Source organism: Leucopleurus acutus (genome assembly GCF_964270905.1).
Source record: "Leucopleurus acutus genome assembly, chromosome: 5".
NCBI classification, from domain to species: Eukaryota; Metazoa; Chordata; class Mammalia; order Artiodactyla; family Delphinidae; genus Leucopleurus; species Leucopleurus acutus.
Window position 1 is genome coordinate 48,521,422 of NC_139147.1, and position 19,832 is coordinate 48,541,253.

Genomic DNA, 19,832 nt, shown 5'->3' on the forward strand with positions numbered 1-19,832 from the left:
AGGTAAATAGTTTTTGAGGAATAAGAACCAGGATCACTGAGATTTGGAATGAATTGTGAGCTACACAATTCCAGAATTTTGTAGGGTAAGGATATGAAATAAACACAGTGACACTGAATAATGAATTATGGTGTTTGCCTAAGTGTTTCTGAAGTGGAAAATCCTGAGGAAGGTTTGGCAGAGAGCTAAGAACTCTGTTGACTCTCCCATCAGATACTATGCCAAGAGAAGAAGTGTAGTTGGGAATGCTTTTCTTGGTATTGGCTAATTATATTGAAATCAGAAAACTACCTAGGAATTTCATTCAAATAGCTTATTCCAGCATCAGAGTCTACCCTTGCTCCAACTCCCATGAAGGTGGGGGATGGAAGGTCCATTTCTCACCTTTAGGTAGGACCAAGTACTTCTTACTCTGTCAGAAATATTTCTACTTGAATAGGTTTCTTGAAATCAAGCCATTTTATTTCCCCACCAATCTTTATTTTCTCTGGATTAGTTAGGAGTCCAAGAGTTTAGTACAAGGTAAATATCACTGATATTTCAATTTATGGCAATTTTATGGGTTAAGAAATTCACTTTAGATTGGAGTTACTTTGCTAAATGTAGATTTGGAGGAATTCTTGCCAGATATTTGTTTCACAGAGCTCTGGATGAAGTGGTATTGCTCTGGCAAAAACTCTGTAGTTCAGAGAATAACGTGTCCCCAGTGGACTGGACTTGGGCAGTTCATTCACATAAGACATGCTGAATGTTTGTTAGTAATGGTTGATAAACTGGGGAAAATGCGTACTGCGTTTATTCTTTAAAGGATTTTTACTGAACTATTAGGTATTTTCTACATGAGCATTGTTAATCTTCAAGAGACATTGTTACTAAATGATTCCAAGGTATTTTCATAGATATTAAACTATGGATTTATGAGGGATAATGGCATTTTGCTAAACCAATCACTTGTGAAAGTGAAGAAATGAAAAAATGCTCTCGTGTCTTCTTATAAAAGGAAAGCACCCAAACCATGGTGTTACATCTTAGTATAAAAATATTTCAGAATGTTGTGGTAACAACTTTCACTTAAAGTGAAAAATACATCTTCCATATTACATATCAGTTATAGAATTCAATGGTTCATTTGCATCTGCTGTTTTTCCAAACATTAAAGACCCAGAATCTCCTACTGTTGTGTGCTTATGATCAAAATGAATTTCCTACTGGTTCTTCACTGAAAAAAAAATACAGGCTTGTCAATCAGTTACTACTTGAAAATACATTATTTATTTTCTCAAAGTTAATAACGTAGGGATCTCATTACCTGTTACGGGCTGTGCTGGGATTTTTTCTATCTCTGGTGTTTTAGATTCAGCAGGCAGTGCCAAGGTTTCATTCTTAGCTAAAAAATTCAGAAAATAAATAATTTATCTCACTTCCTCATAATAGAGTATCCAAATATAATTCCCTCAAAACAATCAAGCAACAGACTATTTCAAGAAATCTATTCTGCTCTTATCCCTTCCCACCAGGCAGTCAATAAATTTATTGTGCATTTCTACCAGGGATTAGTATTAGTAGTGACAGTCTTCAGAATTCTTTCTCATTAACCCTAGGTAATTCTTTAAGATCTAAGTTGGCACTGGAATGAGGAAAAAAATCACAACCCAGTACTTGGATAGCTCTCAAGTCATTCTGACTCATAAACAGAGTTTCTTGAAGGCACAGGTTGTAAGGCATAGCAAATGCTCCCTGGAATTTTATATTCAATTAGTCCTAATTTTTTTAAAAAAAAATCAATGAATAGAAATTATCTGTTATTATGCATGGTAAAAAATATAATAGGCCATGGCTCTAAAGTTTTAGAAAAACATGAATAACACACATAGGAGACTAAGTTATTTGAAGATATTTGTGGTTAGGAAAAAATACCAACAGTTATTTATTTGAACCTCATGTTAACATAGATATTTTCTTTGGGTCTGTGTGGGAATTCAGTGTAAAAAAATGAAGTCTGTTTTTTTATTCTATTTCTTTTCTCTTCTGACAAGTATTCAGGAAACTTTCTTCTAAAATTTAGGTATTCCTTTTCAAAGAAAGTACATGTCTGTACCAGAATTGCCCAGTGATTAAGATATTCTCCATATTCTCCAAAATGCACTTAGGATTAACTTGATTCAGTTATTTAGCACACTGAATCAATGACCTACTTATAATATTTTGAAACAGTCTAGTGGCATGAAAGAATTCATTCATCTTTGAGATACCCTGATCATGTCTCTTTGAACTGATTATAATCAGATGGGATTTTTTAAGAGTCCTAAGGCTGTAAGGAACTTCTTGGGTTTCTCAGCTTTGGCACTACTGACATTTTGGGCTGGACAATTTTTTTTATGGGGTTTTCCTGTGAAATGTAGGATATTTAGCAGCATCTCTGGCCTTTACTCACTGGATTCCACCCTTCCACAGCTGTGACAACCAAAAATGTCTCCAGACACTGCCAAATATCCTGGGGAGGGGACAAAATTGACCTCTGTTGAGAACTACTGATCTAATCTGTTCTCTCAAAGTTCTTTGAGGATGTAAATTTTGTAACTTCTTCCTATAGTTCACATCACTGTTGTAAAGACCATTTTCTTCTTTTCAGTTAACATGGGCACAAAATATTCATTTACTTCTGATGGACTTAAAGACAATTATAAAGTCATCCCTTTCACAAAGATCATGGAAGCAAATCAATTTTCAATCTGTATTATGGAAGTATATGATAGATTCCTTGAGCTTATGATTTTCAGGAGTGATTTGAGATGCTAGAAATAGGCGTCACAAGTGCTAGTGTACTTGCCATAGCTATCAGTCAAGTGTGTGTTCTGAATTGCTGTGCTCATGAAGCTGTACAGCATGTTTGTACAACAGAAATGTTTAATACCATTGTTCAAACTAATTTAGCAGGACATAAAGAGAAGGGACTCTTTCTGGAATAACTAAAAAAATAAATAGATCCAGTATAATTTTATGATAAATTCTATTTTTTAGATTTCTAAATCTCATCAACATTTTTTTTCCTTCTTCTTTTGTAGTCACAGCTTTGGTTTAGAACCACTGTGAGTGTTAGCACAGGAAAAAGTGTTCAGATTACAAATTTTGATGAGCTCTAGTCCTGTTATTTTCAGCATGTACCACAGGAAGTTTTTTTTTTAATGTAATTTTTTTCAACGCTCTCTTCTTTTTCAGTGTCCTCTTCTCCTTCAGGATTATTTTTACTAATCCTTTCCCTCCTGTGTAATATCCTACACTCTTGGTGTTTCCCTGGCTGACTAGGACTGTGTGTTTATTTATTTTAAAAAATTATTTATTTATTTTAACCTCCAGATTCTAGACTTTCAGGCAATGCTCTGAATTGCTTTGCTTTAGCTCCTTATGCATGCTCTTACAGGATAATTAGGCTGCTAATGAAGAAAAACAGTAAACTACCTTCCCAAGAGGTATTTGTATTCTCTACCCATCACTAATTCCTTATAGAGGCATACCGTATTTCTAAACATGGCTCTTTGGGTGTGAGAGAAATTGATTGAAGGGAAAGAACTTGAATGGGGACTCTCTGTGACTCCTATCAAGCCATGAGCATTCACCTACACTATCTATGTACAACTGGTCTTGGCAACAGCAGAGTAAAATGCCATTAGAACAGGGCCTAAACCCCAGGAAATTCCTTTTCCTCTCTGATTCTTCTTACTGTTTTTCAACACAGTTGTTTCCTTTCATTATTGGCAGGCTAAGTCTTGGCTTTGGCAAACCCTTTTCATGTCCCCAGGAGGTGTGTGTATTACTAGCTTTCTTGTTTATTTCTCTCATTATTCATACCATGTGTTCTTAGAACAAAAGCTATTAATTTTTTGATGTCCCACATTGGGTCCTGCTGGAATGAGAATATTATTTTTAGGATTTAACCTCTTGCACAGGACTTTTCTGAATTGCAGTGATAAATAACTTCAGGAAAGTTTATTTCTCCTTCATTGGTATAAAGAACTGTTTATGCTCACACTCTTCATAAAAACCAGTAAATCTAAAATGTAGTTTGTAACATAGTCTAAAATGGTACATTCAGTGGGTTTACTGGACATCTTCAAACATACTGCCTATCAGTCTCTTCAATGTGTAAGAAATTCACCATGTATTCAATTTAAGATAGGTGCTTCCCTAGAGATAAGTTTTAAAATACATATACTATCTGTATTTTAATTTGTCTTCATTAAAATCACACTTAATCCTGAAGTTTCAGTGATTCGTATCAGAATAACAAAAGCAAAAAGCAAAGCAAACCCAAAAATCAACTGTTTAATTCTCTAAATTAAAGAAAATGAAAAGCTTGAACTGATATTAAGATAGCAGGTGGAACTTTGGAAAAACAAAACAAAACAAAAAATTTAGGAAATAGTCCTTAAAACCAAGAACTAAGGAACAAAACACATTTCAGTTCAACAGTGACATTTCTTGAAAGATGACATACAGATGGCCAAAAAGCACATGAAATGATGCTTGACATCACTAATTATTAGAGAAATGCAAATTAAAACTACAATGAGATATCAGTCACACCTGTCAGAATGGCCATCGTCAAAAAATCTACAAACAATAAGTGCTGGAGAGGGTGTGGAGAAAAGGGAACCCTACTACACTGATGGTGGGAATGTAAATTGGTACAGCCACTATTGAGAACAATATGGAGGTCCCTTAAAGAACTAAAAGTAGAACTACCATATGACCCAGCAATCCCACTCCTAGGCATATACATGGAGAAAAACAGAATTCGAAAAGATACAGGCACCCCAATGTTCACTGCAGCACTATTTACAATAGCCAGGACATGGAAGCAACCTAAATGTCCATCAACAGAGGAATGGATAAAGAAAATGTGGTATATATATATACAATGGAATATTACTCAGCCATAAAAAAGAACAAAATAATGCCATGTGCAGCAATGCGGATGGACCTAGAGACTGTCATACTGAGTGACATAAGTCAGACACAGAAAGACAAATATCATATGATATTGCTTATATGTGGATCTAAAAAAGGGTACAAATGAACTTATTTACAAAACACTAGTAGAGTCACAGATGTAGAAAACAAACTTATGGTTACCAGGGGATAAGGGAGGTGGAGGGATAAATTGGGAGAATGGGATTGACAAATACACACTACTATATATAAAATAGATAACTAATAAGGACCTACTGTATAGCACAGGGAACTCTACTCAATACTCTGTAATGGCCTATATGGAAAAAGAATCTAAAAATGAGTGGACATATATATATATGTATAACTAATTCGCTATGCTGTATACCTGAAACTAACACAACACTGTAAATCAACTACACTCCAAAAAAAAAAAAAAAAGTGAGAGCAGTGGTGTGGGAAAAACTGCTCATTTTCGGTCTCCTTCACAAATCCTGGTTTTTGAATTCTGATGAACAGATTAGGGACCAAATCAGTAAGAGACTGGCCAGCTCCTTCCTTTTCTTCTCCTTCTGAACAACTCTTTCCCAAGAGGCCAAAACTAGAAACAAGAAAATCACAAATAGGAAAGCTCACTGGTAAAGACAAACATACAGTAAAAGCAGGAATTCATAAGCAAACATGATATCAAAACCAGCAACCGTGAGGAGAGTACAAAATGCAGGAAATCAGAATTGCATTTGAAATTAAGAGACCGGCAACTTAAAACAATCTTGTATATATATAGACTGTTTTATCAAAACCTCATGGGAAATGCAAACCAAAAAACTACAATAGATAAACACACAAAGAAGAAAAACCTACCCAAATACAACACTAATATGGTCATCAAACCACAAGAGAAGAAAAAAGGAAGGGAAGAAAAAAGACCTACATAAACAAACCCAAAATAATTAAGAAAATGGCAATAGGAATACACATATTGATAATAACCATAAATGTAATTGGATTAAATGCTTCAACCAAAAGACACAGACTGGCTGAATGGATACGAAAACAAGACCCATATATATGCTGTCTACAAGAGACCCACTTCAGACCCAGGGACACATACAGACTGAAAGTGAGGGGATGGAGAAAGGTATTCCACACAAATGGAAATCAACAGAAAGCTGGAGTAGCAATACTCATATCAGACAAAATAGACTTTAAAATAAAGGCTGTTACAAGAGACAAGGAAGGACACTACATAACAATCAAGGGAACAATCCAAGAAGATATAACAATTGTAAATATATATGCACCCAACATAGGAGCACCTCAGTATATAAGGCAAATGCTAACAGCCATGAAAGGGGAAATTGACAGTAACACAATAATAGTGGGGAATTTAACACCCCAATTACACCAATGGACAGATCATCCAGACAGTAAATTAATAAGGAAACACAAGGCTTAAATGATACATTGTAAAAGATAGACTTAATTGATATTTATAGGACATTCCATCTGAAAGCAGCAGAATATATTTTCTTCTCAAGTGCACATAGAACATTCTCCAGGATAGATCAAATCTTGGGTCACAAATCAAACCTCAGTAAATTCAAGAAAATTGAAATCATATCAAGCATCTTTTCTGACCATAGCGCTAGGAGATTAAAAATCAATTACAGGAAAAAAAAAACTGTAAAAAACACAAACACATGGAGGCTAAACAATGTTACTAAATAACCAGTGGATCACTGAAGAAATAAAGAGGAAATCAAAAAATACCTAGTGACAAATGGAAATGAAAGCACGATGATCCAAAACCTATGGGACACAACAAAAGATGTTCTAAGAGGGAAGTTTATAGCAATACAATCTTAGCTCAAGAGACAAGAAAAATCTCAAATAAACAACCTATCCTTACACCTGAAGCAACTATCTCCAGAAAGAAGAACAAGCAAGTCTTTCCCAGGCACGGGGCTAAGTATTAATAGGCTCTGGGCAGAGAACAGGTGAGTGCAAGAGTCCTGAGCTCTGGTTCTAAACACAGGTTCACTCAGGGAATTTAATATGGAAGCTTCCTGGCTTTTAGCACAGCATTTAGATGATGTAGAGTTGAGTCTCAGGGTTTACAGATAAACAGGAGGTGATCAAGTCTGATGCACAAATTAAAGAAATAAAGCCTAGAATCACTTGTCTACATTCTTGGAAGTAACTCACCATAGGACTAACAGGTATGAATGTTTTACAGTAAAAATGTAACAACTGCACAAAATCACAAAGATTTATGGGAAAATATGTTCATATCTTAATAAAATGGTGATGCATAGATTTTGAAAATTTTTCCAAAATTCTAAGTCCACTAATTATGCTTTTCTACCCACTTATTAAGGCTTTGCTCCTCCTTCTTCCAGGAAGTTCTCAAACTAACAGCTAAGGAGAACGTAATGGTTTACCTTTTAGAACTGTTACAATCTGATTGCTTAACATCAAACAAGCAAACAGATCAGACCTTCAATGAGGGAGGAGAAATTAAGTCTGAGGTTCCTGTGTGGGTGGGTCCTGTGCCTGTGTAAATCACAATTATGTCCCGAGCCACTTGCAGTTCTGGCCCCGAGTAATGCTTAATAAATATTTGTTGAATAAATGTTGCCAAACAGGGGCTTGGGCCTGTTTCCACACCCATAAAATGTGAAGATTCAAGTATATAAGTGCTGAAGTTCTTAGCCATTGTCTAGTTCAAGAAAAATATTCTACATGTTTAAGTCTTGTTCAATTTCCACCACATCATGCCACCTTCTTCCATATTTATCAGTGGCCCAAGACATTCTCCAGAGACTTTACAGGGGTGGTTCTCAAAGTGTGGCTTCCAGACCAGCAGCACCAGTATCACCTGAGTACTGGGTAGAAATGCAAATTCTCAGGCCCCACCCTAGACCTACGGAATCAGTATCCTGGGGGTGAGCCCAGCAGCCTGGGTGTAACAAGCCCGCCCACGGCTTCCGATGCTTCATCAAGGGTGAGATCCTCTGCTATAGAGAGAATTCAGACTAATGTGATACTCAAATGCAGCAACTAGCTTAGCCCACTGGCCACCCCAATTGTTTCCTGGACTCCTTTTACAGAATTTTGCTGCTTTTTTCCCCAAATTGTTATGTTTTATGTTTTTTAAACACTAAAATCATATCAGGTGCTTTCTAGAAGTAGGAAGCAGTATCAATCTCAAAGTAAATAATAATTCTAACAGACCTGACCCTTACCTCAGTTACCACTGAAGACCTCTAGTGGCCCCTTGATAGTATAGTATAATAAGTGTAATTTATAACAATGACTCCATTTGAAAATTATACCTGTATAAATGTGTATATTTTGGTTAATTTGATCATTCACTCTTCTTTCATAAATATAAATATAAAATAACTATTTCCCTATAGAATGCGATAGGTAGAATCCTATCTACCCTTTACTTTTTTTCCAATTTTTTTTATCGTGGTAAAAGATACATAACAAAAAATCTACAATCTTAATCATTTTTCAAGTGTACAGTTCAGTAGTATTAAATACATTCATAATGTTGTGCAACCATCACCACCATGCATCTCCAGAACTCTCCTTATCTTGTAAAACTGAAACTCCATACCATTAAACACTAATTCCCCATTTTCCTCCTTCTCCAGTCTCTGGCAGCCACCATTCTACTTTCTGTCTCTATGAATCTGACTACTCTAGGTACATCATATAAGTGGAATCACACAGTCATTTTGTCTTTTGTGATTGGCTTATTACACTTAGCATTATGTCCTCAAGGTCCATTTATACTATAGCAAATGTGAGAATTTCCTTCCTTTTTAAGGCAGAATAATATTTCATTGTATATATATACCACATTTTGTTTATCAATTCATCTGTTGATGGATACTTGGATTGTTTCCACATTTTAGATATTGTGAATAATGCTACTATGAATGTGAGTGTACAAATATCTCTTTAAGACCTTTTCCCCACCCAGTTCTTTTGGTTATATACCCAGAAGTGGAATTGCTGGATCATATGGTAATTCTATTTTTAATTTTTTGAGGAATCATCATACTGTTTTCCACAGCAATTGTACCATTTTATATTCCCATCAACAGTGCACGTGCCTGTCCCTTAGTTTTTACTTTGAGATCCCCAAACAGCTCATTTGCTAGATCCCTTGGATAGCCTAGGAATATCCCTGCTAGTACTGTCACTGCAAAGTTCACATATAGATCTTTGCTGCTTACCTAACTGTGTCTTGATTGCATCCGAAATCTCAAACATTATGGAGGTAGGAAGTTTTATGGTGGTTTCATTAAGACCTGGAATAACAAGGTGGACTGAAAGAAAACAGAAGTAAAAGAAAATGCATCCCATCACAAAGTTCAGAGCATTAGAAACCATGAAGTTTAGTGCTTATTTTGCTTTGTCAACTTTAACCCAAACTTTAAAATGTTGGAAAAATATGACAGTAACTTTTATGCAGAATCTTTTTCATATTCAGAACTGAACAACCAAATATTCTGGCTTTTAATCCATAGACTCAAAAATTGTAAAATGGTTGCTTAAAATGTGTGAACAAACACCATCATTAATAACAACTTTTAAAAGAGTAATTCAATATGACAAAGACTCCCTCATAACAGCAACAGCCCTGTGGGGTAGGCAGGAGGGGAGCCATCATGCCCAATAGGCACAAGCTAGAGTTGTTTCTCTAACACACTAGGATAGAGGTAGCATCTCTTGGATCCTAGCCTGGAATGGTCACAAGCCAGGATGCTAAATACTGAAAGTAAATGAACCAACATCAATTTAACAGACCTGCTCACAGTGCAAAATTCCATAAGGCCTTATTATCAAAAAAAAGAGCCTGACTTGACTAATGTAGGTGTAGATTTCAAGATAGACTCACCCAGTATTGTTCCTCCATAGGGAGTCTTTTCTGGGGATTTAGTTGAGGCCCTGTGAGTAACATTCTGAATCACTGTTGAAATACCAAAAGATAACAGTGTGAATGGAAAAAAAAAGTCGGGAAGCAGAAAGAAGCTAATAACATGACACCATCTGCACTGGAGAAACCCTGATCTAACTTTTTAATTAACAGAAAGGAACTCATTGGGCTGGCTACACAGGCAAAGAAAGGTCTAGAAGGCACATCTTATCTTAATTCCTGTGCCTTTAAGTAATGAAAGTGTTCCATTCTAATTAGCTAAAAATTTCCTTTCTCAGCTCTACTCTCTGCAGCCTACCCAAGTTAAAGAACTAGCACAAAATGAGGCAAAGACTGACTCAGTAAATAAAGAGATTTAGGAAATGTACATTTTCAGAGCAAAGAATCTTTGGATAATTCCAATACTGACTGACACTGTTTTGAGAATACACTTGGGACATTGTGTTTCCTTAAAATGAATAACTATTTTAAGTTATTCTCTTCCACCAAGAAACTTTCTGGAAATAATGGAGTCATTTAAATAATTTGAAAAACTGAAAGTCAAAACAAAAATGAGTGGATGCTGAAATAAAACATAACTCTTAAAACCTGGATTTCTTTACTTTCCTTAAAGTGACCTCTATATCATAATTATCATTTCATTAATCCAAATATCCTATTAATGATTTTCTACATGTAAGTTATCTTAATCCTGAAGAAAACCACATATATTTAATTGGATTTTAAAACTTAATGCTTGTTAGGGTTGCTCTGTCCCTGGTTGTCCAGCCAATGTGCTTTGCCAAGACCTGGCCTAACAGTACAAGAGTCAAAATTATCTGTCAACTTCTAATTTACTAGACTGATTTCTTCAAATTTTTTCTGGAAAATGATCAGAAAAATTGAAAAACTATGTGCTATGTTTAATTATCTCAGTTTAAAAAGTATATTAAAATAGTTCTAAACACATATCCAGAGCAGAGGCATACAAATTACCTTGCTTGATGATTGTTACTGGGATTAGCTTTTTTGGGACATATGCTGGCTGAAAAGAGAGGAAGAGAGTCAGCTTTTGAGTTACTGTTAACTTAAAAAAATAAATAAGTAAAAAAAACTGGAAGCAGACCTTGTCTTTAGTGAAGTTCCCCATGACACAGGTTTAACAGCTGCTGAAAGATCTTTAGTACATATATCTGCCTCTATTTTATTGTGCTCACTTGGTTTTCCCCATAAGTGTCCAAAGATTTGACAGAAGCAGTTTCTTCAAAACTCCCATTAGTTTAATTTACTTAGAAACTGCAATGGAAAGAAATTAAATCCTCTGAATTGAATACTAGTTTATTTTCACTTCATTTGAGAGGCGAACCAGCCAAATTCTGTCTTTACGTTTCCTCTCAAAAAAAGATTTCAAGCTACATATTCTTTTAAAACCAATCAACATCAATTGTCTGAGTATGCCCCACTGCTGCCCTGCTACTTCAGATACAACTGCCATGAACTCCTGACGCCACGTATTTCCTTGTCCATGAAGGCAGAGCTGGGACTCAGATCCAGACATTTCTACTTCCAAAGCCTGTACTTCTAACTATTCTGTACGTATTCATGCCCAGAGGACCTCAAAATTGGAAGGGCAGGTCCCAGAGGACTGTGCATTCTCCCTTCTTCCAAGTTGCCTCAGATGCCCCACAGGAAGTTTTGATGCCATAGAGTGGCTTGACCTAGGGGCACATTTAGTGTTAACTTTACAGTGGAGTCATCACTGGAGATTGTGAGCCAGGGATAAGATGGCCATGGGAGAGACACAGAACAGGATAAGAGAAGGGCAACAAATATACAGAGAATTAGATTGAGGTAAAGGCGTAAGCATGACATGCATTTTTTGATGCTTGATTTAGCCTGTATGCATGGTATAGATACTCCATGTACTAGATCTGCTGACAATCCAGGATATGCTGAATGAGGTACTTAACCACATAGGTGTTTACAGTTGTGAACAGAAGAGACTTGCTAACACGTTCCCATTCTAATAAACGATATGCCCATAATAAAGAAGTGCCACAATACCACACTTACTGTTGGCTATTTTTCTTCTTGTAGTAAAGTCCTTATGTTTAAAAAACACAAAAAAATAAAAGTTTACTTTTATCAGATTATTTTTTAAAAGTATCTATACTTCTTGTATTGTATATTGGCCCAGCGCTATAGACTGAAAGCTTGTATCCCCCAAAATTCACGTGTTGAAACTTAATCCCCAATGTGATGGTATTTGGAGGTGGGGCCTTTGGGAAGTAAATAACTCATGAGGGTTCCACCCTCTTGAATGGGATTAGTGCTCTTATGCCAGAGAACTCCCTCCACCCTTCCACCATGTGAGATGGTTGTCTGTGAGCCAGAAGTGAGTTCTCCCCAAGACATCAAATCTTCCAGTGCCTTGATCTTGGACTTCACAGGCTCCAGAACTGTGAGAAATAATTTACCATTTAAGCCACCCAGTCTGTGGTATTTTTGTTATAACAGCCCTGATGGACTAAAACACCCAGTAATTTCCTACTTAGCAGTCTAGCCTAAGGAAGTAATCAAAGATACAGGCATCATTTACGTGTAAGGGTGTTTATTACCACAATGTGAAACAACCTCATCATTCCAAAGCAGAGGTTTTGTTAAATAAATTATGGTTCAAATTTCTGACATCTATTTACTAAAGTGGGAAATATGTACAGTATAAATACAAAGGACACAAATTTATATTCATAGTATAACGTAACTGTATAACAAATATGTATAGACAAAAGACCAGAAGGAGATAGCTCTTTTTTTTTTTAACAGTAGTTATTTCTTATAATCTCATATTTTATTTTGTGTACCTTTCTATATTTTCCAAGTTCCTTACAAGGGTGAATTACATTTATAACTAGGAAAAGCTATTTTAACCAGCAGTCTTTTTAGCTACTACATATGCTTCTGTACTGCATACAGCTCATACACTCTTGGTCAATAGAGGAATGATGTAAATATAATTTATACACAACTTTTCCCAGGCAAGGGGAGGGGAATAGCAGGAATGCAAGTATAACCATCAGTAGAAAAAAAAAAAAGTCAGCTTTGAGGTCACACTGGCAGAAGACCTCTGGATTTACCATAAGAAAATTAAATAAGTGTACCTGCTCACAGGACCCTTCCCCAGAGAGGGACAGGCAGGCCCACGGCCCTGCACTGGTGTGTCCACCTTACGTCCACCTGTGCTGCTTCAGCGAAAGGGTTGCCACACGTGGCCTCTATCATTCCTGAGCATTTAACCCCTGCTGCGGCAACCTCCGGTTCCACAGGGGATGCTGGCCCGCGGAGCCGCAGTGTCCTTCCCGGTGCTAATAATCACGTTCGACAGAACTGTGTCTACCGTTCCAAAGACTGTTGAATGGCTGGTCCTCTGTTTGCCCAGTGAGTCCTGCCATGTAGTGTATACTTGGCAGAGCGTGAAGTTTTTCAGAGACACAACACGTTATAGCAGAAACGCCTATGGGTTGATGTGCTGATTGCTTTTGAACGGCATTATTGCAATTCTTATTTCCTTCCCTGTGGATGATTTGTTTTAAACAAGTTTTTGACAAAAACAAGTGGAAAATATTCCACTCTTGGCATGAATGGAACACAGTGTCTGTTTGAGTTCTTATATGGGTACAGACCAGTGCTCTGTTAAGACGATGACATGACTATATGGGCAGCGTGTGCTGCCAAAAAACAAGGAAACCATTTAGCTGCAGAATCAAGTTCTTTCTAGACCTATAATTATTCTCTTGCCCAATCTACAATCCAAAGATGCGCCAAGACTAATGAGCAAGTACTAGCTCCCTCTCTGTAAGTAGGGTTTTTTTTTTAGTTGAAATATAGTTGACTTATGTTGTGTTAGTTTTAGGTGTACAGCAAAGTGATTCAGATTATATATATATAAGAATGTATACATATATGTGCATATATATATGTGTATATATATATATATATATATTCTTTTTCAGATTCTTTTCCCTTATAGGTTATTACATAACATTGAGTATAATTCCCTGTGCTCTACAGGTCCTTGTTGGTTATCTATTTTATACATAGTAATATGTATATGTTAATTCCAAACTCCTAATTTATCTCTCCCCTTCCCTTTCCCCTTTGGTAACCATAAATTTATGTTCTATGTCTGTGGGTCTATTTCTGTTTTGTATAGAAGTTCATTTGCATCATTTTTTTTTAGATTCCACACATAAGTGATCATATGATATTTGTCTCTGTCTGGCTCACTTCACTTAGTATGATAATCTCTAGGTCAAGGGCATCAGGAAAATCCTTCTGCCCAAAGTGTTTAATGCTGAAGGCTCTAAAATTCCCAGTAAGAAATCCACACTATGAATTCTTTCGCTGTGTCTTTTTATAAAAATGTAGGGAAACATCTGTAACCTGGACTTACTGAGAAATAAAATATTATGATAATTTCCAAGTTAACAGTATGTAACCAATTACAGCTCAATTTCAATTGAACTGTTTCATGTATGATGTTGTTTATAAAGTTACCAGTAACCTTTCCTTACAGTCACAGGTTTGCTGTTATGAGCATCTATCAACGTGTATAGAAGTCTCAGTGTAGCTGGTGTCGGGTGTCGGGGTGGGAAGCGAGGTAGTGAAAGTCCCGCATCCCACAAGATGCTGCGACAGTTTTGCTGGGGTGGTCTCAGCACAGTACTACTGCTCCCCACGGACACCACCCTGGTACCAGTTTTCTTTCTTAGGCCATTTCCTCCCTGGCTCTCTTTTCTCTGCTGCTTGCTGACCCCATTCCTGCAGCAAACCATCATCACCACTTCCTTCCTCAGCTCTCATCCCACCCTTCAGCGATTATTTTTTAAATGTTTATTGTATGTCAGGAAGTGAGCATATTTCCCTCCTACCGTTTAAGGGATTAATTATTTTTTTCAGTTTTGAGAAATTCTATTCCTTAAGAACCCAGGTTGTGCTATATCCTGAGCAGGGTGACTGGCTAAGGGAAATCATTTTTACCATTTTTCTGGGGACACTGTGGCTGAGTATCCAGTTGGTCAGATTCAATGGGGAGAGGATGCTGAAGTGGTAAAAGGCAATGCCCCTGAGGGCCAGTCCAGCTTGCTTTCCAGTTCTGGTTAGGGAAAACCTACACTCATCTAGAAATAACCACAGCAGCAGTAGCCACATGAAAGACTTTGGATTCACCCTGCATTACACTACCTTCCTCCCGATATTATATTTTGAAAATCAGCTTTAATAAAAGTAGTGGTAACATCAGGGTGCTGTTCTTTGCAAGTTACTCTTTACAGGTTTGTCCATTTGATATTTTTGTGGCGGCAGCATATCCATTGTAGATTTAACTTTATTCTTAGGCCCTGAGATAAAGAGGAACTGTCCATTTGGGGAGTGGCTAAGGGTTGCTCAAAATCAAATTTCAGCTCTTTAGACTCAAGAGCTAAACAACATGAGAAAAACTTGGGCATGTTACATTCTGGTTTTAATTCATTTTTTGGATGTCCTGATGAAAGTTATGAAATATACTGATTCAATCTAACATCTGACTAAAAGTGAATCTAACATCCTTCTTGCGAAAGTCTCCATATTTCCAGTCAGCTAGGGAGGAATCAGACATACACCTTTGGTGATATCAGTGGTCTAGACATAAAATTTTCAAGTTTCTGCTTAGGACGATGATTGCTAAGAATGGAAGGACACCTGATGTACTCACTGCATACAATCTTAGGGTGCGGGTGGGGACCACACTGTATTTTTCCCTATTCACTCATCTGCTAACTGTTACACTTTAAAAATTGGTACCACTTCTCTTTCTGCCAATGACTGAAATGGCTTTTTAAAAAGGTAGGTGGATCTCTGATGGAAAAAAATGGAAGGGTGAAAATAGATGTCATATTTTAGGGGAACACTTATTCTAAGGAGATTTGGATTAATTAAATAATTAAACTTATATTTTAAAATATCTGTTAATAAATGCTACATACTTCAAAAATTTATTGTTTGGTTAGTGAACTAGTTAGATAACTAAGTGTTTTTAAAATATAGAGAGAATGTATTAAAGTTAGGTCCTTTTAGACATCATTCCTTTTTTTTTTTTATATAATAAAACCTGAGATATGGGAATATATGTATATATGTAACTGATTCATTTTGTTGTGAAGCTGAAACTAACATACCATTGTAAAGCAATTATACTCCAATAAAGATGTTAAAAAAAAAAATAAATAAATAAAATAAAACCTAATGGGGCTTCCCTGGTGGCACAGTGGTTGAGAGTCTGCCTGCCAATGCAGGGGACACAGGTTCGAGCCCTGGTCTGGCAAGATCCCACGTGCCACGGAGCAACTAGGCCCGTGAGCCACAACAACTGAGCCTGCGCATATGGAGCCTGTGCTCCGCAACAAGAGAGGCTGCGACAGTGAGAGGCCCGTGCACCGCGATGAAGAGTGGCCCATGCTCGTCGCAACTAGAGAAAGCCCTCGCACAGAAACGAAGACCCAACACAGCCAAAAATAAATAAATAAATTTAAAAAAAAAAACAAAAAACAGTTTACACTTTAAGAAAAAAAACGAACCTAATGAACTTATTTACAAAACAGAAAGACTTACAGATATTGAAAACAAACTTATGGTTACCAAAGGGGAAATGTGATGGGGAGGAATAAATCAGGAGTTTGGGATGAACATACACACACTACTATATATAAGACAGATAACCAATAAGGACCTACTGTATAGCACAGGGAACTCTACTCAATATTCTGTGATAACCTACATGAGAAAAGAATCTGAAAAAGAATGAATATATGTATATGTATAACTGAATCACTTTGCTGTACACCTGAAACTAACACAACATTGTAAATCAACTATAATCCAACAAAATTTTTTAGAAGAATCTAATAGTAAACACTAGGTTTCACCTTGATAAAAAGAGTGTTCTTGCTTCTCAACGTGAAGAAAATAGCAAAATTATCATCTGTTTTTTCTTCTGCAGTTACATGGATCTCAAGTGATACAACTTATATGGGAAGAATCAGCGTTATTGTTTATGCATACATCTTTTCTCTGATTTTTCTAGAGGTGTAGGCAGGGATGATATTGAAAGTATTTAACAAGCAGTAGAAGGAAGGCACTAACCTATCAGAAGAGACCCCTGCTAAGTGTCCTCTGGCACAAGTGTACTGGGACTTGCCTGCAGAACACATGCTTAGATACATGAATTACAATATATAATGTAACAAGATGCTTAAGATGGGGCTGTATTTAACATTCAAATTTTTAATCTAAATATTATTTATCTGTTAAAAATGGATCGCCTCAAGTTCAAATTGTTTTTCACATTTCCAATCTCTTTTCAGAAGGTGTGAAGGAGTTTCTGCTACATTTAAGTTTTAGGTATAAGCATGCATATATGAATAAAAACATTTTTCAATGTATCTTTTACTTAAAACTCTGGAATTAATTTCATATCTCTTGAAATACTGCCTTCTAAGATCAGTCTCAGAGAAGAGATGGGTAAACATTGGATTGATATCGACTTAAAATATTAAAATATACCTCAAAACTATCAAATCAACTTTCAGAATCAATTCTAAATGATTATATAAGATGGTCAAAGTCTATCCCAGCTGGTTCCTTTTCAACTTTCTCATGTTCCAGAGCTACCCAAATGTACAGAAGGCAGTTTGGGAAACATTTTTTCTGCTATCTAGAAGGTAACAATGAAGAAAGGCTCACAGAGAAGCCTTAAAATATCTTTTCAGTTAATTCGACTTTTCCTTTGGAAATACCCAAGAGTTTCAGAGCACAGCTCATTAGAGCTGGCTGGAGTTTGGGGTAATCTGCCTCACAGCTTGAAGTGATAAAATATCTGGCTCTGTGTCATAGGTGCAGGAAGTTTCTAACTGGACCTTCTTGCCATGGCTATTTATGATGTGGAAAATAAATTAAATTTTTTGGAAATAAACTGTCAATCATCTTTCCCAATCTTGCTGAGTAACTCACCCTAAATGAAATATTCTGCCAAAAGAAATACAAATTATTGAGATGTGATTGCTGAGAAGAAGGAATGAAAGAAACGACATCGAGTCACATGTAAGATAAAGCAGGACAGCCAAGAGGATGGAGATAAGATGTGCTTCCTAGGAAACCACTCACAACAACAGCGAGGATTGTTCTAGAAGACCATGGAAGAGCAACTGTATTCCCTGTGATTGGATTTAAGAGAGACAAAGACAAAGGGACCTTAGGGAATGGCAGAATTCAATACTTCGTGCTAAGCCAATTGGTTAATTATTTGGGAAAAGTATACAACCTCATCAATATAGGAACTTACTACATATAATATAGCAAAATAAAATCCACATAGGTTAGAGTTTAATTACTACAAAATCAAACCACTTATAAGACAAAAAAAAGGGAAATATTTATCTGATCTCTGGATAGGGAAGGGCTTTCTAAAATATAAGGCAATTGGAGATATGACAATGGAAAAGACAAATAAGTTGATTAAGCAAATTAAGACTTGCCTATTTCACAAATTCCCATAAAGAAAATTGATAACGAATGTGCAAATAATGTTTCTAGATGATATCACAAAGAGTCTTTGCTCTTTAAAGTCTTTATTCAATAAAAAAAACCATGAGATGCCCAATAAACGAAGAACTGAAACTAAAGGTCATTAAATGGAAAATACAAACGGCTAATAAATAAGTGAAGAAAGTGCTGCTTTATCAGCAATCAGAAATAGAAATTTAAAAACCATTTTATACTATTATACTAGCCAAAATTTTAGGGATGGAAATACATAATGTTGAAAATCAGGGTACTACAGAAAGATAACTCTGATCCATTGCCAACAAGATTGTAAATTGGTAAATCTTTCTGGAAAGAAAGTTGACCAAACATATTAGAAAGTTTGAGAAAATGTTAAAACTCTAAACTGTTAATTCCTCTTCTAAGCATCTACTTTAAGGAAACAATCAGAAATGTGAACAAAGATTTATGATCATAAATGTTCACCATAATATGACTTATAATTAAACTGTTAGAAATAACTTAAAGGCCTACAAATTGGAAACAGATTGAGTAGCTGATAGTGTACTTAGATTATGTAATACACAGCAATTGAAACTATGTATATGAAAAGTACTTAATGACATGAACTATGCTAGGCCATATTTTGGCTAAGTGAAAAGAATGAGATATAAAATTGCACATATAGCATGATTTTAATTTTATAATGAAAACATGCTTGAAAAAAAATACAATGTTCTAAAGTTTTAACAGTAGACCATAAATGGTTTTCTATTGGTCTTTATTTGGCAGTGTTATAGGTAATTTTGTTAATTTTTCTTTTCTCATTTTTATACATTATAAATCTTTAAATATCAGATAATTAGGAAAATAGTCAAAACCAAACAGAGAAAGAGAGAGAGAGAGAAGAGATGGAGGCAAGAGAGAAAGAAAATAAATGAATCAATCAATCCAGGCCTCAGAATTTACCTACAATCTCCTTTCTTATATTTTGATTTTAAATATACCAAAATAATTTCTTGGGCAGTCACAATAATTTAATAATCATGACAATAATTTCCCAATATACACACTTTTCTGCCAGTTCAAACCAAAGAAACATTTCCTTTATCAGCAGTAATTCTCAGTTCTATTTTATCCAAACCCATTTTCTGTCAATGAAAAGAATCTTGCATATTTTTATTCACTGAGGTATGTACTACCATTTTCCCCCACTGGGCTACATGAACAGTGGGTTATTCTGTGGACTATTCAATAGACATAAAAAACCATCTATCCACATACATCATGAACACATTGAAAAGAACAAATTTGCAACCCTGAATAGAGTCTTTGCATGTTCACTTGACTGTAGAATATTTCCCTGGCT

At 35.9% G+C, this 19,832-nt stretch overlaps 1 protein-coding gene across 1 annotated transcript in view; it reads right to left on the bottom strand.

Annotated features, from left to right (window-relative positions):
• The window catches only part of ABI3BP (ABI family member 3 binding protein), a 259,008-nt gene that overhangs the window by 123,050 nt on the left and 116,126 nt on the right, over window positions 1–19,832 (bottom strand). Inside the window, exons 7-10 of the mRNA XM_082839240.1 lie at window positions 10,883–10,931; window positions 9,869–9,940; window positions 9,204–9,296; window positions 1,310–1,387 (exon numbers count right to left, since the gene is read on the bottom strand). Coding sequence (XP_082695366.1) covers window positions 1,310–1,387; window positions 9,204–9,296; window positions 9,869–9,940; window positions 10,883–10,931 — 292 coding nt within the window. The remainder of the gene's footprint in view (window positions 1–1,309; window positions 1,388–9,203; window positions 9,297–9,868; window positions 9,941–10,882; window positions 10,932–19,832) is intronic.